General features: G+C 38.3%; 1 protein-coding gene and 1 long non-coding RNA gene across 10 annotated transcripts in view; one reads left to right on the top strand and one right to left on the bottom strand.

The window, feature by feature from the left end:
• The window catches only part of LOC112669577 (uncharacterized), a 60,249-nt gene extending 38,879 nt beyond the window's left edge, over positions 1-21,370 (top strand). For 3 of the 8 annotated variants that reach the window (XR_007405820.1, XR_007405819.1, XR_003142366.3), the window contains 5 exons: positions 610-808; positions 8,487-8,607; positions 10,705-10,972; positions 16,858-17,055; positions 20,860-21,370. This is a non-coding gene — a long non-coding RNA (uncharacterized LOC112669577). Of the gene's footprint in view, positions 1-609; positions 809-8,486; positions 8,608-10,704; positions 10,973-16,857; positions 17,056-20,200; positions 20,281-20,859 lie in introns of all 8 variants that reach the window. The other 5 variants (XR_007405821.1, XR_004815693.2, XR_007405822.1 and 2 more) reach the window with 5 other exon arrangements.
• PARP4 (poly(ADP-ribose) polymerase family member 4) overlaps positions 1-24,224 on the bottom strand; it is a 95,993-nt gene that overhangs the window by 31,307 nt on the left and 40,462 nt on the right. For both annotated transcript variants that reach the window (XM_025462807.3, XM_049101071.1), the window contains exons 18-29: positions 21,748-21,912; positions 20,832-20,878; positions 20,611-20,689; positions 16,890-17,027; positions 9,880-10,075; positions 8,819-8,886; positions 8,060-8,247; positions 5,221-5,320; positions 3,509-3,679; positions 3,168-3,248; positions 1,347-1,427; positions 196-291 (exon numbers count right to left, since the gene is read on the bottom strand). In XM_025462807.3, coding sequence (XP_025318592.3) covers positions 196-291; positions 1,347-1,427; positions 3,168-3,248; positions 3,509-3,679; positions 5,221-5,320; positions 8,060-8,247; positions 8,819-8,886; positions 9,880-10,075; positions 16,890-17,027; positions 20,611-20,689; positions 20,832-20,878; positions 21,748-21,912 — 1,410 coding nt within the window. The remainder of the gene's footprint in view (positions 1-195; positions 292-1,346; positions 1,428-3,167; positions 3,249-3,508; positions 3,680-5,220; positions 5,321-8,059; positions 8,248-8,818; positions 8,887-9,879; positions 10,076-16,889; positions 17,028-20,610; positions 20,690-20,831; positions 20,879-21,747; positions 21,913-24,224) is intronic.

Here is a 24,224-nt window from a genome sequence, read left to right on the forward strand (position 1 = left end):
TCATTTAGAGAGATTATCATGAGCTCTAACATTGAGGCCCTTCATGAATGCAAGGCCCTGGTTTGATGGTCCTTTTTGCCTTTTCCCTCCCTGCTCTTCACAAGCCATGAACATGGATATTATCTGTGACAGTGCAAGAATAATTTTCTTAATATGTAAATACGAATGAAATAACCATAAAATAACAATACATACCCTTTTCTCAACTGCCACGAAGCTTGTAAATTGTGTTATGAGAGAGTTTTCTTTACTGAGTTTAATAATCAGAGATTTTAAGATTTGCTTCTTCATCTAAAACAGAATCAAACAAATGAAGCCATGTCTTATTTTATTTTTCACTGTTTAGCTATGCATGACCAATAAAATAAGTATTAAATAATAAAAAATGTGTTTTTCTATAAAATAAACCATTTTATAATTAGTATTTCAAATGAAATTGAGTCAATGGCCCTGTCTAAATGTCTAGAGTAGCTGACTCAACATTCCCTGCAAAATAGGATCAAGTGACTGGCTAAATCATAGAAAAAAATAATTCATGTTTATATAGCTCTTTATGGTTACAAAGAATTCTCACTCTCAAGTGTGGTGAGTTTCTGCATTCTTTTACAGGCAGTCTGTGTCTCCCATTTTAAAGATGGGGAATCCCAAGGCATGGAGTAGTGGAGTGACTTGTTCAAGACCATTTGGTGGCAGGGCTGGTCATGGCCTTAAGTAAAACAGAACACAAGGCTGCTAATCCAAGGACAGCCAAGGAGAACAGTGAAAACAAAAGACCATCCACCACCTCCATGACTGTATTAACAGCCAGGTGAGGCACTCTGGTTCCTTTTTTCTGGGACTACTGCTCCTACACTCATTTAAGTTCATGGCTACAGATGGACCAGCCCATCAGGTCCACTGGCTGAGTGGGACCCCAGCCTGGGATCCTCATTGGGTCAGGAAGAAGCAGCAGGGTGGGCTTTGGCTTCATTGTGTCTTTAGCTGGTCATCCACATGTCCTGCACCTGGGCTGCTTCATCACTAAGATGAGAATGACCAATGACTACAGTATATGAGACCTGAGGTAATTTTTATGCCAGATACTCACTGAATGTTCTCTGAGCTCTCCTCTGGCCTCTTTCTGATGAATATAATCATTACAGAATTCTTAGGAAACTAATGACATCAGTTCTTTCATTAATTCATTCAACAAACACTTACTGAGCACCCTGTAGCCCAGGAGCAGAAAATACAGATACAATGATGAATGCCCCCCTACCACATATTTCTCCATCCAGCTATCCTCACTTTACATTTCCATGGATAAATCCATTTAAGAAGAACCAATAACAATGAAAAGAGCAAACCTCATGATTCGTTTCATTTTCATGGAGAATGCCATCTTCATAATCTCGGATTAGACCTTGTGCTGTCAGTTTGTGGATCATCTATGTTAAAGCAGCAAAGGGGGAAAAAAGATTCCAATGGCTTCTGATCAAAGTCTTACTTAGAAAAACACTTTTAAAATTGAGATATAATAGTACATACAATAAAAAATTTACCCTTTTTAAGTGTACAGTTTGATGAGTTATAACAACATACACCTCTGTGACCACCATCGAAATAAAGACACTGAACAATCCCTTCACTTTCAGAAGTGAAGGGCATAAGAAGCCCCTGGCATCCACTCATCTGTTTTCTGTGCCTACAGTTTTGCCTTTGCTATAAAAAAGCATTTTGCAAGTTCAATGTATTTCAAAAATTTTAAACTATTATTCTACTGTAGGAAGAGTCAGCGTAGTGCTGTGATACCTAACCAAATGTGACCTCCACTCTGAAGGGCAGGGGCAGCAAAACATGTACTGGGAGGTACCACTGAGGGACCTTCCCCTTTCTCTCCAGTGACTAAGAAACACAACTGATTTTAACATCAATATTTGCTTCCAACGATAATTCCAACTCTTTTGCCATTTTGTTATCAATAAGGCCACAGTTCTTTAGACATACAGCTATAAAAACTGCAATTTTATAGAAAATGACCTCTTTCCAGCTAAAATTCTCTTACTTATTAATTCGCCCCTTAGATTCAATTTTTAAAACAATATGGAGATTCTTTCAAGTTCTATACATATATCGCTGGCAAATAATAAGTTATAATTGATTCAGGGCCCAAAAGTAAGCCATATTTTATTTAAAGAAACAAAAAGTCCACAAAGTCTGGGAAATAGTCTGGGCTTGCAAATAGTCCCATGAGTAGCAAGCTACATATATACTAGATAGGCTAGGGATTTTCCAGGTCTGATTCTAATGCAAATACTACAAGCTTTTTGGGGATAATTTATTTGCTTTTAACCCCTAAGTAGAAAAAACAAACACATTCTCAATATGTTTACTCTTAGTCCAGTACTGTTATACTTCATATTTCAAAATAACATAAGTGGATCCGTGGTACTTCATTTTTATTGCATCTTGAACCACTTCGAGAATCTCCCTAAAAATGTGCATGTATAGAATACCAAATTTAATTGCAGTTATTTATATCCACTGATGCCCATATGGATATACCTAGACTCAAGCACCCCAGAAGAATTGCTGCATTAGAAACTGAATGAAAGGGTAGCCCAGATGGCTCAGCGGTTTAGCACCGCCTTCGGCCCAGGGCGTGATCCTGGGGACCGGGGTTCGAGTCCCACGGCAGGCTCCCTGCATGGAGCCTGCTTCTCCCTCTGCCTGTGCCTCTGCCTCTCTCTCTCTCTGTCTCATGAGTAAATAAATAAAATCTTAAAAAAAAAGAAAGAAACTGGGAACCCTGGGTGGCGCAGCGGTTTAGCGCCTGCCTTTGGCCCGGGGCGCGATCCTGGAGACCCGGAATCGAGTCCCATGTCGGGCTCCCGGTGCATGGAGCCTGCTTCTCCCTCTGCCTGTGTCTCTGCCTCTCTCTCTCTCTCTGTGTGTGACTATCATAAATAAATAAAAATCTAAAAAAAAAAAATTAAAAAAAAAAAGAAAGAAACTGAATGAAAGTGTCCTCATTTGTACAGATAACAATTCTCCATATCCTATTGTGTATTGAAGTGTCAATAAGAAAAACAACAACAAAAGAAGTACATAGAGTATTACATATATGAAAATATAAAATCATTACAACTTTCAAACAGTGAGTTCATAGTTAACATTTTGAATCTTACAGTTCCAGTTGTCTTCTGAAGTTCAGTAGTTGATACTATTGTAGAAAATTCTTTCTCTTGAATTAATGCACATAAAGTTGCCTGAAATGGGACAGTGGTAGAATCCCTTTTTAGCTTTTATACTCCACAGTATCTTAGTTTCACAGTGATTTTCTGTCCCCCTTTAATGGAAATTAAAAGGCTCCCCCATGTCCCTAGTTAACTACCCATTAGGTTTCCAGAAGGAGAAAATCTGCCAGCATATTATGATTTGGGAGGAGGAGAAGGAAGAAAAGAGAAAGAAAATTGTTGGTAACATATGTTGCTCTTCTCATAGTAAAACAAGCTGTGTGCTTCCTTACCTGTGTACAATGAGGAACAAATCCATAGACAAGGAGTCGATCATTGTGGAACAAGGACTGCACGTGGGCAGGGGCCTGCAGAGGCTCAGGTGCATCTGTACTTAGTAGCTGCCATTTGATGGAGACAGAGTGGCAACTTGGGGAATGTAACCTAGTCATTTGGTCTTCTATCTATTTATAAGAGATGAGTTATTTCTCTTTCAGTGTTACATCCAGAAAAGTTACTTAACACAAAATAATTTTATATTCTATATTTTGGGATTTGTAGCTCTTTGCTTTTTGTTGTTATTGTTCTTCTCTTTCCTACTCAAGGTACTTCTTCAAAAAGATTTTAAATATAATTCTTAATAGCATTAGCACATAATTTAAATATGCAAATTATTCCATTAGTTAACTACTAATGTACAACTTTGGCAGAGAGTAGATTCCAGTTATAAAAATTAATCCTACAGAGGACTTCAATAGATATTTCTCCAAAGAAGATATACAAATGGCTAATGAACACATGAAAAGATGTTCAACATTACTAGTCATTAGGGAAAAGCAAATCAAAACCCCTCTGGGATACAACTTCACACCCTAGGATGGTTATTATGAAACAAAAACAAAAATCAGAAAACAACAAGTGCTATCAATTATGTAAAATAAATGGAACTCTAGTACATTGCTCAATGGGAATGTAAAATGAGGTAGCCACTATGAACAACAGTATGACATGCTGTCTCCTAAAAAACAAAACAGAATTACCATTTGACCCAGAAATTCCACTTCTGTTTTATACCTAAAATAACTGGAGTCAGACCTGAACACATGCTTATTTGCCAATACTCATAGCAGCATATTCGCAACCACTAAAAGGTAGAAACAACCCAAATGTCTATCAACAAATGAATGGATAAACAGAATGTGGTATGTGTTCACAATAAAATATCATTCAGTCTTTAAAAAGGAAGAAAATTCTGACACATGCTACAACTTGGATAGACCTTGGAAACATTATACCAAATGAAATAAGCCAGGCACAAAAGGACAAATATCATTATGATTCTGCTTTCATGAAGTATCTAAAGTAGTCCAATTCATAGTGACAAAATGTAGAATGGTAGTTGCCAGAGGCTGGGGGAGAGTGGAATTGGGAGCTGTTGTTTAATGAGTAGTTTCTGTTTGGGATGATGAAAAATTCTAGAGATGGATGGTGGTGATGGTTGCACAACATTGTGAATATACCTTAATGCCACAGAATGCCTTTTAGGAACAGTTAAAATGGTAAATTTTATGTATACTTGCTTCTAAAAAATCCCTCCATGATGCTTTATAAAGAAGAAATTAGGGGTGCTTGGGTGGCTCAGCTGGTTAAGTGTCTGCCTTCAGCTCAGGTCATGATCTCAGGGGAGTGAGTCAGCGGGGAGTCTGCCTCTCCCTCTCTCCCTCACGTCACTAGTGCTCTCTCTCTTGCTCTCTCTTAAATAAATAAATTTTAAAAAAAAGAATAAATCAAACTATTATCTAGGACAATGACTCAATTAAGGAGAATGTGTTCCTACTAGGTGTGAGACAGACAGTAACTAAGTAACTATGCCTTCAGTACCTTTGTCCTTTTCCTAGGTCCCCTTTCCATTAATGAAAACAGAAGTTACTATCGCTAGATTTATAGAAGATACTATTTCCACATGTAAACATAAAACTAGAAATAAGATGTTTGAGAAACGTACCTGTTTTTTCCAACTATGTTTGGATTTTGAGTTAAAATACTCAAACACTCCGGCACCGTACTGGGACAAAGTCCTTAACATATGACGATTTGCTGTAGAACTGATCACATTTTACATGTTTTAATTTTCAAGAAATTTGAGAAACATTTTTGAATTTCATGTAGTTAACAATGTTGACATAGCTCAAAACTCAATAGATGATACATTACATGCAGAAGAATTACTTTTCTGTAGTTGAAGAGATAAAACTCAAGACGGACAGTATGAAGCATCTGAAGGTTTGGGTAATTTAAACTCTCATATATCAGAAAACATATTTCTTTTTCGCAATAGAATAAAAGAGCAGAAATTCTTGACTCCTGGTTTACCAAAGGAGGAGTAGAGGATTCTGAAAACCTCCCAAAAGTTATCAGAATACTGATAAAAATATCAATCTACTTTCAATGAGTATCAGTTACCCAAATTTGATTCCACAGGCCAAGAACTGGCAGAGTTAATAAAATCTGTATCTTAAAATATGATGTGCATCTAGATGGCAAAAGAGATAAAGAAGTCCCTTTTAGCTATTTAAATAATAATGTCCTATTGAAAATTTCTCTCAATAATAATTCTATAACTATTAAGAAAGTCTTTCTTAGGGAGGTTCCTCCTGAAATAGTAAAGAAACAATTCTTTTTCAGGAAAAGAGCTTAAAGTTATTTCTGAAATATTTCTTAGCCTATTGACTAAGGACTGGACTTGTCTTTAGTCTTCAAAATTAATTGGTGGTGATTACAACACCAATTAGATAATCCCCCTAAGCTGGAGTTTATTTGTATTTTATCGGTTTCATCAGCTAATGAAGCTACCTGATGCATGGATCTCAGAGGACAGTTTGTTACAACAGGTAGGATGAACAGTCTCTACTCCTGGAGAACTCACATACTGCTAGTTTGTGAATACCAATGAGCATATATAAAATGAGGCAGAAACAGAAAGATCCTAAAAACCCAGCAGAAAATCAGTAAAAATTCCAGCTCCCTCAGGCTGGGTCATGTCAAAGCACAAAGTCATCTCCCAAAGGAGATTCATACTCACCCCTCACCCCAGCACCCCTCCCCTTATTTCCTTCCTGGTACCTGGGAAAATCCATCTCCCCTTACAGGCAATTGACTGCTTGCTGTCTGTCTCCCTGTATACAGCACTGTAGTCCAGCATCAAAGAGTGTCTGTCTCATGACAGGCTCTTGGCAAAGAAGGAATCAACAGGGCCCAGTATCTTCACCACTGAGGTCTGAGCCATGACCCTAGCACAGCCTCTGCTACATGGTCAGGGGAGTGGGGAGGTATGGCTGTGACGAGGAAGATGGAACAGGGCACCGATTCAGGCACAGAAGGGGACATGTCCCTGCAGCACATTAGGGCCAGCCACCCGGTATCTGCAAGTTAATCAGGTAAAGTCCATTTAGGAATAATTCCTGGGAGAGTCCACTGTGGGCTGGATCAATTTCCTGGTTGGTCTGTGGTGTTCTGTTAGGCCTCAGATTAGAGAAGAGGACTAGGAGCTGTGACTGAGGAGGAGGGGCAGAGAGAACGAAGGAGCCCTCTGGGCAGGCAGGTCTGCACTGGGTATGCCAGGGTGTGGAGGGCCCCAGCTGAGGCCTGAGGAGCACCCCTAGCCCAGGACAGTACAGTGGCTCCAGGGAGCACCGATAGCCACCACTCTCATTGCTATCCCTACCCCTTGTTGAGGGGCTGTCCTGCTCCATGTACCACCTCAGGATAACGAGGCCTGGCTATCACAGGCCAGGATGGTGACTATGTGAGGGAGAGTCCAGAGAGACCAGGGTTCAGCCATGCTCTGTGCAAACACCAGTTGGGACCCTTCTGTTTGGTGTTTTCTTTATACCCTATACCTCAGATCAATCCAAAAAAGCTAACTATGACTGGGGAGGGGGTTCATTCCAACAATCATGGGGGTCTAGCCTCCTGAGATAAAGATCGTATATCCATCACAGGGTTTGAAAATGCAAATGTGCCCAGCCACCATGTGTGAAGGAGCAAGGAGCCTGGGTGGAGGCCCACCCAGAGCAGCAGCCCTCAGCCCTGGTCAAGAACTGCCAGGGAAAGGGGTGTGCCTGACACTGCCAGATCTTCAGGTTTCTTGGGGTAGGTTGGAAATTTGGACTTTTATGAAAAAAAAATATTATCTAACATTGATTTGGTGCTTGCCATGTGCCAGCTCTGTTCTTAAGTACTTTTTTTTTTTTGAGAGGTGCCAGGATGTGGGTCTTCCTTGCACATTTCCCTCACCTCACTGCAGGGCCAAGACTAAAGTCCTTTTTTATATATGAGCTCATTTAATCCTCAGAGCAAACCTGTTAAACCCATGACATTTTCAAGGCATCTGGGTGGCTCAATGGTTGAGCATCTGCCTTGGGCTCAGGTCATGATCCTGGGGTCCTGGGATCGAGTTTTGTATCAGGTTCCCTGCAGGGAGCCTGCTTCTCCTTCTTCCTATGTCTCTACCTCTCTCTGTGTGTCTCTCATGAATAAATAAATAAAATCTTAAGGAAAAAAACCCCTAAAAAACCTATGACATTTTCATTACCATCTTCATTTTATAGACAAGAGGTTAAACAACTTGCCCAAGGATCCTGGCTAACAAGCAGCTGGCTCAGGTGTTGAGACCCAGGCAGTCTGGCCCAGAGTTCTGCAACTCTGTGCTAAAGTGCTTCCATATACTGTTATCAACTTCAAAATTTCTAAAAATCCTGTGTAGGCCAACAAAGAGAACCTACCCACAGGCTGCCTTTTTCACCCACAGTGTTCACCCAAGTGACCAGATCTCTAACACTTACCCGATGCCACAGGAGAACAGCCTGGTGTGCTGGACATTTCTTTTTACAAGCTGCAATGTCAGACTCTCATTCTGGAGGTGCCCATCAGATATCAGGAGAATGCTCCGTAAGCCTTGAGAAGGGTACAGTAAATTTAAATATCGGAGCGTTTTCCAGAAGTCTGTATTTCCCATAGTAGGTGTAGCAGACTGGAGGAAATAAGGTGAAAGGTTATTCACTCCTTTGGGGTATATTCACCATTAACTGTAATCACTTATTGAAGCATGTGTCATCGAAAGTTTAGAGATACTGTTGCTGAAAAGATAATTTTTTAAAAATTATATATTTGTGGAACGACTATGCTTATATCTTGTTAGTTTATTTCATATCACATAGTAATTATATATTTTCAGTTGGCACTTATTTTATTTTTTTATGGTTTTCCTAGGTTTACTGGCCTGCACTGAGGTGGTGACTAGTCATTCTCAGCTTGCTCCATTTTAAAAAAGGAAAAAGAAAAAAGGAAACAGAAGAAAACATTCCAACAGTTAATGGTGGTACAACTATGGGTGATTTTTTTTTCTTTCTACCCTTAATTTCTAATTTTTCTTTAATTAGTTCATATCATTTTTATTAATTATAAAAAGGAACTCCACTGACTTATAAAAACTGAAGGACTAAGAGCATGGTGATAATGGTCTTGGGGGGAGTAAGTTCAGACAATACTACTAAAACTTGATAGGAAAAGATCTAAGAGATTAAGGAAGTTCTTTTACTCACCATAATGAATTCGGTGAGCATATTATTGCTTGCGATGTACTTAGGATATGAAAATAATTCCGTGTAATCTGTGTGATAAATTGGTGTGAGGTATAGCCATTAAATATTCACTTTATTGACCACTGACAATAATGTTTGATAGCTTAACATATAAAAAATTTCACCACAGTATTCCTTTAAATAATCAACTCTAGTGCATTGAAACTATGCACTTTATTGTGCAAAATGTTCTGAGTGAAAATACATGTGTAGACCTCTGTTCTGTAGCAGATGGCTCACGCAAAAAAGACATGAGGCATCACAATAGCACAGGCAGCCTGGCCACAGGAGGGACCCATTCTTCTTCCAGGCTCTGGGTACCCCAGCCTTATTTAACCTTTGCTCCCTGCAGCAGCAGACCCTAGCTCCCTCATAAAAGAGCTTGGTCTTCTGCTGAATGGCACAGAAGAATCAATAGGACATGACTGTCCCCTCACTCTACTCGGCGTTCTTTCTCTCATTCCTAAAGTACTTTCTTCTGGTGTCTGAGATGTCCCTGGGCCCCCACCTGGAGGATGGTATTACCTTTCCTCTAAAAGGGTTGATCTGATGTTTCCTGACACCTTATAGATTTCCTACTGCTGTGCTGATTTCAAGTGTCCGGTCCATATCCTTGGGACCCTCTTACATATCAAAACAAGGGTCTTGCATTTGGTTCAGCTGGTGGTAACACTAGTAACATTTATATAGCACTTGCTCTGTCATAGGCACTGTTTTGAATCATTTATGTGCATTAGCTCAGTCGTTACAAAAACACTATGAGGTAGGAACTTATTACCCTTATATTACAGATGAGGAAAAGTTCAAGGGATTTGCCCAAGGGAACACCTAGAGTTAGTAAGTTGTAGTGCTGGAATGTGAACCCAGGGATCTAGCTCCAGGATTCTGGTTCCTGAATTCCTTGTTATGCCACCTCTTACTCCACAGATGAGGTCAGGGCACCAATAGCCATTAGCTCTACTCATGAGTATGTTAATATTATGGAGGAAGCACACTTTGGACTGGGGCCGAAGATCACTCACCTGTGCCAAACTTGACAATGTTTATCTTTTGCTTCTTACCCATCAAGGACAGTGCATATAAAGCAATTTGCTTGGCTTGTAAGAATGTTGCACCCTCCATGGAATTGGAGCAATCAAGACAAATAATCACTTCATTGTTCTTGGTTAGGTCAGGGAGTGTGATATTGAGATTTGGTTGAAAAATAAGCATGCAGGCCTAGAAAAAAAAAAAAAAGAAAAAAGGTGCCGGATTAATGTTTATTATCACTTAAATTGGTCTGGCTTGTTTATATTAGGGCAGGCATACCTCTGAGATATCACTGGTTCAGTTCCAGACCACCATAGTAAAGCAAGTATTGCAAAAAAGTGAGTTAAGTGAATTTTTTGGATTCTCAGAACATACAAAAGTTATGTTCACACTATACTGTAGTCTATTATATATGCAGTAGCATTATATCTAAAAACAAGTACATATCTTAATTTTAAAATATTCTATTGCTAAAAAATGCTAACCATAATCTGAGCTTTCAGTAAGTCATAATTTTTTTGCTGGTAGAGGGTCCAGCCTTGATGTTGATGGCTTCTGACTGACTATGGTGGTGGCTGCTGAAGGCTAGGGTGGCTGTGGCAGTTTCTTAAAATAAGACAAAGCTGAAGTTTGCCACATCAATTGGCTCTTCCTTTCATGAACCATTTGTAGCATATGATGCTGTTTGATAGCATTTCACCCACAGTAGAATTTGTTTCAAAATTGAAGTCTCTCCTCTCAAACCCTGCTGCTGCTTTGTCAAGTAAGCTTATGTAATATTCTAAATCTCTTATTGTCATTTCAACCGTCTTCACCAGGACCAGATTCCATCTCAAGAAACGACTCTCTTTGCTCATCTGTGAAATGCAGCTCCTTATCCATGCAAGTTTATCATAAGACTGTAGCATTTCAAATATGATAACAACAAAAAACTTTGAAATATTGAGAGAATTACCAGAATGTGACACAGAGACATGAAGTGAGCAAATGCTGTTAGAAATGGTGCCAAGGCATTGTCACAAACTTTCAATTGGTAAAAAACACAGTTCCTGTAAAGCATGATACTGCAAAGCACAATAAAATAAGGTATGCCTGTACTACTTTATGTGCCCAGAGACAACAAAATTTCAATACAAAAATCCAGCCACACAATCTTTCTAAATGATGGACATGTAATTGAGACAGAGTAACAGAGAATAAAAAGTGGCCCACTGAAAAAGCTGATGAACCTTTCTGGGCTCAGGCACACTGCTTCTCACTAGACCTTAGACTTTAATGATAGACTCTAATGCTAGTGTGTATGGCTGGCAACAAAAATCTTATAAGCTCCCAAAAAGGTGGAGACATTAACACATCACTATATGTATATGTGTGTGTGTATTTCATTTAAAGCATATCCAACAAAAAAATCCACATTTATAGAAAAGATTAATTAAAATGTTTTTATTCCTGTTACTAAAGGGGTCTGTAAATTTACCATGCTCTTTTGAATACCATGTTTATCTGTGGCATTTTAATGATGATTTAATTTATATACAACTAATATTTCAGGCATCCCTGCAAGGGATAGATATACATACAAATAAAGCTAGGATTTTCTGAATTTGGCATAAATATATAATTTTTATTGGAAAAGAACTACTTTTAGTTGAATTTTAATTCAACTTTCTAGCCAGGTAATATTATAAAAACAAAAAGAATAAGATTTATTCAACAATATCATGGTCTTTAAGAGTTCACATAAAAAGTAGAATGTCAGAGCTGGAGTTTCCAATGTGTAGGCCATAAACCCCTGAGAGGTCCAAATTTAATACAGAATTAATATCTGAAAATTCATATGGTATCCACAGTCTGAAGAATAAATAAGTAATATGTCTCTGTTTCTCATATGCATACACTATTCTAAAAGAAATAAACACGCTATTGTGATGACTAAAATATGCAACCTTATTTTTATTAATCAACCAATACTTAAAATATAACTATCATATAAGTTTCAATTAAAAAAATTTCCCCAGCTTTCAGATATAATTGATATATAACATTGTATCAATTTAAGGCATACAATGTCACAATGTGATATGGTTTGATGTGCAACTAAACCACAATATGGTTTAATAGCACATCAACACCTCATGTAAGTTTTGTTTTTATAGTGAGAACATTTAAAATTTACTCTCTTAGCAACTTTCAAATACAATATTGTTAACTATAGTCACTCTGCTATATGTTAGATCCTCAGAAATTTCTTATGCCTTGTGACTGGAAGTTAGTACTCTTTGACCAATATCTGTCTGGCTATCATATGTCTACAGCCATGTATCCATTAGTGGACACTCAGGCTTTTTCATGTCTTCATTATTGTGAATAGTGCTGCAATGAATATGTCGGTGCAGAAATCTGTTTGAGATAGTAATTTCATCTGTTTTGGATACATACTCAGAAGTAGGACTTGTTGGATCAATCACATGGTAGTTCTGTTTTTCATTTTTTTGGGAACCTCCATACTCTTATTGCATAGTGGCTAACCAATTTGTATTCCTACCACAGTGCACAAGGGTTCCCTTTTCTCCATATCCATACCAATATTTGTTATCTCTTGTCTCTTTACAACAACCATTCCAACAGATGTGAAGTGATACCTCATTGTGATTTGTATTTCCCTAATGATGAGTGATGTTGAGCATCTTTTCATGTACCTATTGGCCATCTGGATGTTTTCTTTAGAAAAAAGTCTATTTAGTTCCTCTGCCCAGTTTTTCATCAGATTTTTTGTTGTTGTTGTTATTGAGTTACATGAATTCTTTTTTTTTTTTAACATTTTATTTACTTGAGAGAGAGAGAGAGAGAGAGAGAGAGAGAATGAGTGGGGCAGGGAGGATCAGAAGGAGAGGCAGGCTCCTCACTGAGCAGAAAGCCCTATGTGGGGCTGGATCCCAGGACCTTGGGATTATGACCTGAGCCCAAGGTAGACGCTTAACCAACTAGCCACCCAGGTGCCCTGAATTACACAAGTTCTTTATATATTTTGGATATTAACCCCTTATCTGATATATGGCTTGCAAATATTTTCTTCCATAGGTTGCTTCTCCATTTTGTTGATGGTTTCCTATGTTGTGCGGAGGCTTTTTAAGTTTGATGTAGTCCCATTTATTAATTTTGGCTTTTGTGGCTTGTGCTTTCGGTATATCCAAAAAATCATTGCCAAGGCCTATGTCAAAGAACTCTTCCTCTGTTTTCCTCTAGGAGTTTTATGGTTTCAGATCTTACACCTAAATCTTTAACTCATTTTGAGTTAATTTTTATGAGTGGTGCAAGGAGCTTAATTTTATTTGTTTGCATGTAGATATCTAGTTTTCCCAGCACCATTTATTGAAAGGACATCCTCTCCTCATTGAATATTCTTGGCTCCCTTGTCAAATATTAGTTGACTGTATATGCATGGGTTTACTTTTCGGCTCTCAATTCTGTTCCAAAGGTCTGTGTGTCTGTTTTTATAACAGCACCACATTGAGTTGATTATTAGAGTTTTGTAGTGTAGTTTGAAAACAGGAAGTGTGGGATGCCTGGGTGGCTCAGTGGTTGAACATCTGTCTTTGGCTCGGGGTGTGATTCTGGGGTTCCAGGATTGAGTCCCACATTGGGCTCCCTGTGAGGAGCCTGCTTCTCCCTCTGCCTATGTCTCTGCCTCTCTCTCCCTCTCATGAATAAATAAATAATATATTTTTTAAAAAAAGAAAACGGGAAGTGTGACACATCCAGCTTTGTTCTTTCTCAAGATTGCCTTAGCTATGCAGGGTTTTTTGTGGTTCCATCATGAAATAATCTTTCAATTCCTTTGTTTCTTCTTCAATTTCTTTCATCAGTGTCTTGCAGTTTTCAACGTATATTATCTTTTACCTCTTTTGGTTGAATTTATTCCTAAGTGTTTTATTATTTTTTTTGGAGATACTGTAAATGGGATTGTTTTCTTTATTTCTTTTTCAGACAGTTTGTTGTTAGTGTATAGAAATGTAATTGAGGGTGCCTGGGTGGCTCAGTTAGTTAAGCATCTGCCTTGGGCTGAGGTCATGATCCTGGGGTCCTGGGATCAAGTCCAGCATCAGGCTCCTTGGTCAGCAGGGAGTCTGCTTCTCCCTCTCCCACTAGCTATCCACTCTCTCCCCCACCCCCACCACTCATGCTCTCTCTCTCACGCTCTCTCTCTGGTAAATAAAATAAAATAAAATAAATAAAATAAAATAAAATAAAATAAATATAACTGATTTTTGTATGTTGATTTTTTATCCTGGTGTACGATCCTTTTGATGTACTGCTGAATTCAGTTTGCTAATATTTTTTTAAGAATTTTTGCATCTATGTGAACGAGGGATATTGGCCTATAGTTCTCTTATAGTATGTTTACAACTTTCCTGAATTTGCTTATTAATTCTAACAGGTTTTTGGTGGAATCTTTAGGGTTTTCTATATATGACATCATGTTATCTGTAAACTGAGATCCTTTTACTTTTTCCTTTCCATTTGCATCCTTTCATTGCTTTTTCTTGCCTAATTATTCTAGCTAGGACTTCCAGTACTACACTAAATAGGAATGGTGAGAGTAGGCACTCTTATTTCTGGTTTTAGAGAAAAAGCTCTATTTTTCACCATTGAGTATGATGTCAGCTGTGGGCTTGTCATATATGGTCTTTCTTATGTTGAGGTATGTTCTCTCCATACTCAGTTTGTTCAGAGCTTTCATCATGAAAAGGTGCTGAATTTTTCAATCATTTCTGCATCTACTGACAGAATATTTCATTTTATTTTTTATTGACATACATTTGACACATAATGTTAGATTAGTTTCCTGTATACAGGATGCCAATTTGACATTTTATATGTCATGCTATATTCATCACATAGTATAGCTACTATCTGTCACCATACGCAACTTCAATAGCATTAACTATACTCTCCATGCTGTCCTTTTATTCCCATGGCTTATTCATTTCGCCACTAGAAGCTTGTTGTTCTTTAGCATTCTTTCATTTCAAGAACTCCCTTTACCATTTCCCATAAGGCAAGACCAGTGGTGATGAATTCCCTTAATTTTTGTTTGGGAATATATTTCTCCTTCACATCTGAAGGACAGTTTCACTGAGTTTATGTTATATTGTGATTTATAAGAAATACATATTTGGTCAACTCATATATATATTTGGTCCTTGTCCACTGTTTCTGGCTCACATCTCCCCAAACCCTTGAAATTTCCTAAGTGATGAGGGTGATAAAGGTGTCTTTTGTTTTGTCACTAAGGCAAGGTTTGGACCCCACCAAAGAAGGGGGGCCAGTTGCCAGAAAAATCAACCATGTGATTATAGACTTAGAACTTTCAGTCCTACCCCCAGACTTCTTGGAAAGGGAGAGGGGCTGGAGACTGAATCAATTGCCAATGGCTCATGATTTTAATCAATCATGCCTGTGTAATGAAGTCATCATAAAAACCCCAAATCATGGGCTTTGGAGAGCATTCACATTGGTGAACACATGAAGATGTGGAAGAGACACGTGCCTGAAGAGGGAATAGAAGCTCCATACCCTTTCCCCAGACTTTGCCCTCTGCATCTCTTCCATCTGGCTGTGCCTGAGTTATATGCTTTTATAATAAACTGATGACCTAGTAAGTAAAACGTTTCTGAGTTCTGTGAGCTGCTCTAGGAAGTTAATCGAAACTGAGGAAAGGATTGGGGGAATCTCTGATTTATAGCTAGTTGGTCAGAAGTACAGGTAACAACCTGGACTTACATGGTATGTAGGGAAGCCTCCCTCTTCCCCTTGAAATTGGTTCCAGGAACCCAAAAGAATAATATTCTTGGTTGGCAGTTTTTCCTTTAAGCACTTTGAGTATATTATCCCACTCCTTCTTGATCTCATGGTTTCTGCAGAAAAATCTGCTTATGGGGTGGGGGATTCCCTTGTATGTGATGAGCCATTCTTCTTTTGCTGCTTTCAAAATTCCCTCCTTAAAAAAATTCCCTCCTTGTCCTTTATTTTTAATGTTTTGATTATGATGTGTTTTGGAGTAATCTTCCAGCTGATTTTGCTTGGGGTTCTTTGTGCTGCCTGCACCTGGATGTCCATCTCTCTCTCAAGATTTGGGAAGATTTTAGCTATTGTTTCCTTAAATAATTTCTTTGCCCTTTTCTCTCCTTTCCCGGGCTTTCCTGAAACGTTCACTTGCTTGACAGTACTCCATAATTCATGTATGCTTTCTTAACTCTTTTGCATTTTCTTTTTTTCCTCTAATTTCAAATGATCTATCTTCGAATCCACTGATTCTTTCTTCTGCATGATCAGGCTGGAGCCAAGTAGAAGGCACTTTCAGGATATTTGGAGACATAGATGCAGCCAGGACCATGGTCAGCAAGTTAGCTGCCTGGGGGTAAACCTGCCTTCTCAAAATGGTTCTACTTGGTTTGGGGCACTAGGGTTTCAAAATCTCCTTAACTGGATCCCAAAGCTCCTACATGGCACTTTGTCCATAGATAGATGTCAAATAATTGTTGTTGAGGAGGGGATACATGTAAAGGACATCTTGTTTGGCCATCTTGTTGATGGCCAACTCTCATTTTTTATTCTAATAAGAGATTCTTCATCACAGGCACACAAATTGTCTTATAGCCATAAATAATTTTGTATCTGTTTTTACAGTATCAATATTTTAAAACTATAAAAATATACAGACTAACCAATGTAATGTCTGAAGGCATATTTTGTTCTTGGTGGGGATTAAGGTAAAAACTACAGTCATAGGGAAACATGCCACATGATGGACTTGGTTGAAACCTCAGAAGTTTGTTGTGTCTGATTTCATAAGTATTTTTAGTTATGAAATCTTGAGGTGATGAGAGCTCATTTTGTAATTCTAGTTTTTCAGGACTATCAGCAATTTCCAAATTTTAATAATGTATTCTGAAAAATTTTTTCAATAGCGTCTCTCATTTTTTAGTAAAAAGTGTCATACCTCGCTTTCCTTTTCTGGATGTTTTTCAACCCACATTCTTGGGAGATATGCATCAGACAAACCAACATGAAGAGTGAATCCATCACTGTCTAAGGAGCTACCTTCCACGGTGCTAATTACAGCTTTGCAGTCTGTCCTCTACAAAACAAACAACAAAGATAACAAAGTAAGTAATGGAATAATACCATATGATCAGTTTGCAGTTACCTCTCAAGTGGCAAACCCTTGCATAATTTATATAAGTGCATTAAGAATCAACAATTTAGGGACGCCTAGGTGGCTCAGCGGTTGAGCATCTGCCTTTGGCTCAGGGCATGATCCCGGTCCAGGGATGGAGTCCCACACTGGGCTCCCTGGGAGGAGCCTGCTTCTCCCTCTGTCTATGTCTCTGCCTCTCTCCTTGTGTCTCTCATGAATTAATAAATAAAATCTTTATAAAAAAAACAACAGTGTAGTAATAAATCTCAAAATTGTGAAATTTTTAGAAGTATGCCCATTATCATATCAATTACCCTCCTGAAATTCTAAGGTTGATATACATAGTCAAATTTAGAAATTTCACACAGCCTCAAATCCTGGATCCAAAGATTATAGATCTATGTATTCAGGCAGAACTATCTGGATATGGCAGTAAGTATACTAGATAATCATAACTTAGAATAGTGAAAAGAGAAAATTCAACAGAAATCTTATAATTATGCCTTATTTGTAAAATAACTTTTGAAGATGTTAATGATAAGCTTTAAAATGAAGGCAATGTTGATAGATTGTAAAATAAATTTTTTCCTTTCCTATGTGCTCACCCCTTTGCAATGATGTGACTTTGCATCTCTTCCTGTCAGGAGATGGCACCTATTTTTCTGCCCTTGAATTCAGAGTTGGCCAATGTGACTTGCTTTCATCAATGGGATATTGGCAGATGTGATGCAAGAGGCTTGGAAAACATTCCAAAGGGGCTTGCCTTCCTCTGTTGCTACTGAGAACTTTTCAATTACTCTATGAATGAACCTGAGCTAAACTGCTGGATGAAGAGAGACATGGTCATCTCCCCAAATGACATCAGATCAACTGCTAGATATTAATAAGACCATTCTAGATCATCCTGTCCCAGCCAAGCCAGTGCAGACCATTAGAACCACCCAGCCAATTCACAGAACTGTGAAAAATAACAAATGTTATTACTTTATACCATCAAGTTTTGAGATTGCTTGTTATACAGCAGAAGCTATCTGACGCAGAGGGTCTCTTTTTCAGGATGGAATAAATGTATGTGTTTATCTCCATTCCTAGTAAAATCCTAAGACTCTCTACCATAAGAAGGAATCAATTAAAGGGTATAAATCCATAAAGATATGGAGAATAGGAACAAAGACAATAGCAGTTGAGAGAGGTCAACAATTTAAGAAAAAATTGAAAGTTGATAGGGGCATGGTAAGTGACTTAGCCAGAATGGAGGAAACTATTACCTGAGTCTGGTGGGGGACTACAGCAACCAGGAAAGGCTCAAACCTTGGAGCCTACTGCAGGAAATGGCGGTAACTAGCAAGCAGAGTATGCATTAAGTTGCTTTAGTGCAGGCTCCTTCCCTGCCTTAAGTAGCCAAGCAGCTAGCACCAATAGCTAGCACCCTGTTCCCTCATTAAAGGGAATTGAAGATTCATTTCTCAGAGAAATTCAAGCAAATAGCATCCACACCGGGGAATCACAGGCATAGCAGACTATACAAATATAGGACTGCAGAGTAGGGAATTAAGTGTGGGTCCCTCAGTCACTCTCCCCAATCATACTTTAGGAATAACCTAGAGGTGTTCTGAATAACCACAGAAGGGTTAAAACACCACCATGAGCCTCACCATCAAACAGCCAGCCAGCTGCCAGAGACTCCAGTGCAGGACCTTTGGTCCACTCGCTCCATTCACCTCAGAGTATCTAACTAGCTTTCTCATGTCTTAGTTAGAGATGAACATGGAGAGGCCACCCAGACCTTTAAGGAAAAGCGTCTAACACAAAATCTAGAGACAAAAAAAAAAAAAAAAGGAAAAAGCCAGAGAAGAAAAAAGGAACTCAAAGAGAAAAGATACAACACAGGGAAGAGAAGAAAAAGACATACTGTGTTTTCAGAGAGACAAGAAAAGAGAAGATAATGCACCCATGAAACACACAAAGACGCTACAAAAAAGGAATACTTCTAGAACAGAAAAGAGCTCTTACAAATTAAAAAATCAGAACTAAAACACAAATTTCAGTGGAACAGTTGGAATTTGAAATCAAGAATATCACCCAGAAAGTAGAACAAAGAAACAATACAATGGTCAACAGGAGAGAAAAAGAAAGAAAACATGAAGCTCATTCCAGGGGACACATGACTGAAAGGCAATACAAAATGTGAAGGAGAGAGGAACAATTTAAAATATATAAATTATATATATATTTTAACAAACTTTCTCAGAATTAAAGGCTATGAGTTATCCAATGAATGCATATCACATTCTTAACTAATTTCAGAATACCAGGAATAAAGAGAAGATCTGAAATTCTCGCAGAATTTAAAACAAAACAAAACAAAACAGACTACACACATTGAACAGGGGATTAGAATAACATTTTTCTCAGAACTAACACTGGAAGCTAGAAGATCATGTGTTCAATATTAGGAGGAAGATGATTTTCCGGATTAGACACCTCGGCAGATGATCAACATTCACACACAGAATGAGGATAGCTCCAGACACTGAGGCCCACACACTCTTACTCAGGAAGTTAATGGAGGTTGTTCTCTGCCAAATGGAGGAAATAAAGCAAGAAAGAGCATAAAGAGGAAAATCTCTACAAAGGAGAATCATAAAGAAAGGCCCTGGGACCAAGCTGGGTTGGACTGGAGAGACAAAAGGGAGGAAGGTCTCCAGTGAAAAACATGATCCGAATTATTGGAAGCATTCAACTGCAACAAATAATATTTTGAAGAGTTTTAATCTATGTGTAAGTGAGACTAGTGGAGAGTAGAGAATTAAATTTTCATTGACCATAATAGGAAGTTAAAAAATAATTTTGAATCAGATGGATGTTTTTACTGTTTTACAAGCAGTAAAACATGAGCATTTACAACTTTGGAGGCCACCAGAAAGGCGGTAAGATATTTAAAGTGGTTCACAGTTTCTGGAGACTGTTCTGGAAGAGGCAGGGCATAAGTAGGCTGTTGCTTCTTCTGAGAAGCTGTTGTTAGCATTATTTCCTTTTTTTTTAAGATTTTATTTTTATATGAAATATGTTACATATATTTTATTATTTTATATTTAATTTTATTTTTTCAGTAATCTCTATACCCAATGTGGGACTTGAACCCAAAACCCCAAGATCAAGAGTGGCATGCTCTACCGACTGAACCAGTCAGGTACCCCTGTTATTAGCATTCTTTTTTTTTTTTTTTTGAAGATTTATTTATTTATTCATGAGAGACACACAGAGAGAGACAGAGACAGAGACAGAGACATAGGCAGAGGGAGAAGCAGGCTCCTCACAGGGAGCCCCATGAGGGACTCGATCCCAGATCCCGGGATAACGACCTGGGCCGAAGGCAGGCACCCAACTGATAAGCCATCCAGGTGTCCCTGTTGTTAGTGTTCTTATTTAACTTTTTAAACCACATGCACTTATTGTCTTGACACAATAAAGCTGACGCTAAAATAAAAGCACTTAAAAAATGAAACAAAGATTCACTAACCTTTTGTCTGAGTTCATGTGTATCACTAGAAATGGATTCAATCATGTATGGCATCTCAATGGACATACTCAAAGAGAAGCTACCAGAAAAGAAGAAAAAATTGTCTATTATCTTAAATATTAAATAACTACTTGTTGTCATTTTATATAGTTTTAAGTAAAATTTGAAACCATACAACTAATGTCCATTGAATGAAGAGGTTTTATATTTTTGGTACTAACCTTTGCTTTGTTCCTATTTTCTTTATAGAAATCTTCTCTACTGTATCCTGTTAAAAGAAAATATATTTACATAAGTAAGTATCTACTAATACACAGTGAGAACTCTAAGCTGAATGTAATGTTACCAAGACCACAATCTACAGTGGCAAGACAGATGGTCTCCCTTTGAAGTAGCGAGTCACAGAACATTTGCTCATGGAATGACAGTAGTTTCTAAATAATAATTTATGACCAATTTAACAGAGATTTTCAACTACACATATGTCTATATGTGTGCATACACACACACATACCTCTATATGCATGTACACACATAATTTATATAAATACCTACAAAATAGAAACAAAGTGTTAATCAGTAGCTTCAGACTATCATCTCTGGCAATGGAATTAAGGATTAAGTTTTCCTCTTTGGCTTATTTGCATTCTTTATGCTTATCTAAATTCTCCATAATGAACATGTAGTACAGACACAAAAATTTTAAGTGACTGAACAGAATAAAAATATCACAGCAACTGAGCATAACTGTGTCCTTTTTCTTTTCATTTTACAAATATTACTTGTATCTATATGCAGAAATGTCAGTAAAATTGACTTGATGCCAGAAAGATTAATTTTTTCTTTTTTTTTTCTTTTCTTTTTTTTTAGAGAGGGAGAAAGAGAGAGAACCAGAGGAGGAGGGGCAGAGAGAGACAGAGAATCTTAAGTAGGATCCATACTGGGCATGGAGCCCATCTCAGGGCTCAATCTCACAATCCTGAGATCATGATCTGAGCCAAAATCAAGAGTCAGATGCTTAATCCACTGAGCCACCCAGGTGCCCGTGGAAAGATTAGATTATTTTAGGTATTTTTAAGTTCAGATATTCATAAATCACCAAAAAAACCCTCTTTAAAACTTTCTAAGCATACAAACCTGAATGTTTTCATTCAAAACTTTGTCCTGTTGCCAAGGTGCCACAGTGGCAGGCATGAAGAAGACAGCCTTGCTGCCTTGGATGCTAAGTTCTGTGATGTAGGTAATTTTAATAAGGACCTTAGCCTTAGGGGGTAGATTTCCAACACTAACAGTAAAAACATCCTGAAATAGAAACACATTGCTCAGCTTTCCATTCAAAATTGTATCCATTCTATGCTAGCTAATCCCTCCTGTATATGCCACTTAAATTATAATCTGCCAGACTCTTCCCCAGAAAATGAGCATATGTCCTACAAAACAAATGGGCAGTGCTAAAGGAGAATCCTGGAATTGGTCCCTAGGGGTGGGGATGGTGTGACATTTACAAGGGGGGCAGAAGGAGAGGAGTTCCTTTAGGAGCAGGACCTTGCCCTGGCTGGGGAGGGTCACTTCTGTCCTCCATACCAAAGGCCCTGCATGCAGACCTCTGCTGCGCAGACAGCATCCATATGGTCCCTTCTTGAAGTGCTGGTAGCCTCTCTGACCTCCACAGCATCTAGCAGCAATTCTATCTGGCCATAGAGCCAGAGCAGTTTTCACTAACTTGGCCCTCACTTCATTCTTTTACCCTGTAGTTTATTCATCATTTTATTTTTTAGAAAAAGTATTTCACTTTCTTTTAAAGGGGTATTATAATCACTGCAGATGGAGACAAGCTCATGACTGGCTAGGGCAGAAAAAAGAGGCTAGATGTATGTTTTTTCTGACACCCACACAGAGAAACTCTTAAAACCTCAAGAGTATCTTCTAGTCCACATGGTTGCACTGCCATGAAACTTAGTATGTTTAGGAGCATATACTACTGATAATTTATAAAGATTTCAGAAGTAGATGATTACTTTTGACATTGAGGATATCCATTTGCAAGAATATCCAGTGAAGAAATGAATTCCAGTGAAGGCATGAACAATGAAGAGATGATAACTAAGCACATGAAAGCCTGGGTCTCATTTGAGAGACTGACACATAATAGTGTGGGGCTGCAGCTCTGTTTCTGCGTAGGATACAGATGTAAGACATCACTTCTGTTACAAGCCAGATAATTTACAAAACTGTAACTGGTCTTGACCCGCCAGAAAGCTGAGCTGCAAGGCAACTGAGTGAACTGAATGCCAAAGAGTGACAAGCTCCTCTGAGAGTAGATAAGACACAGGAACTGTGGGGATTCCCCTAGGGGTTCCCAGAGAGCTTTCATCTCAGTGCAGAGTAATGGGGAGCACCTGCCACATAGGGTGCTTGTTCTCACCCAGCAGCTTCCATTCAGGAGGTTGGGCCCTTGCTCCAGCTCCAGTCTCAGCATTGAAATTTCCTCTGCATTTTCCCATTAACTCTTTATCTACCCTTTTCTCTTACTTTCCTGCTTAAATATTTGAGATTACAAACTAGCCCTCTATCTGTATAAATAGTATATTAAAAGTAGTGATATATAGATAAATTATATATAGTTTTATCTTAAATCAAGCAAATGGGGTGCCTATCTGGCTCAATCAGTAGAGCATGTTACTCTTGATCTCATGAGTTTACACTCCACATTGGGCATAAAGCTTACTTAAAGAAAAAAATCAAGTAAACAAATGGAGTTAGAACATTCCAACCAGGAGAACAGAGGCTCTACAAAGGTATTGTTTTGGGGACTACAAGTAATAGCTCAGACTCTCTGGAGTGCCAAGCGGGAGGAAGGAACTAGCGCAATGAGGCCTGACCTGGGAGGGTCTTTGGTACGGTAGTGATCGGCTGAGGGGATGACAGTGGGCCCTACAGTAACAGTCAGAGGAAAGGTGATGACATGGGCAGGCTGCACAGCCTGGTAGGAAACTCAAACAGATGATTACACTGGGAAGGGAGGATTGAAGGGTGACACCCAGAGTTTCCACCTGGCCCACCAGGTAAATGGTGACACCATTATTATGACCAGGGAGATAGGAGAAGGATGAAGTTTAGAGGAGAAGGAAATGGAATCAGCTTTAGATCTATTCCTTAATAAGCATGTGTGGTTTTTAAAAATATTTTCAATTACTGATTTATTTCAATAACCATGCCACCTTGTTCTTTTTAACCTTACCTCAAAATATATTAAATATAAGATTAATTTAGGTATATCCTAAAGGTGGACCAATATAAAGTTGAGTCCAGTAGTCTTCTTCTAACTTTGTCCTCCTTTGTGATATAATGAGGTTTGAAATCTTAGGTGTCCCTACACAATAGTTCAATGACAAATCATTTTCGCCTCATCCGTTGGATATCTAAAGCCACTTTGCTAGTCTTCTGATCATTGGGAATATCATATATATAATACACATAGCATATACACATCATATATATTATAAATGATAACATGATATGTAATACAGTAATATATGTTATATTTTATACACACATATATAATGTTCCCAAGCGTAGAGGAATATTATTTTATATGTATATGTATGACATGT

The sequence above is a fragment of the Canis lupus genome, chromosome 25, assembly GCF_003254725.2.
Source record: "Canis lupus dingo isolate Sandy chromosome 25, ASM325472v2, whole genome shotgun sequence".
Taxonomy (NCBI): Eukaryota; Metazoa; Chordata; class Mammalia; order Carnivora; family Canidae; genus Canis; species Canis lupus.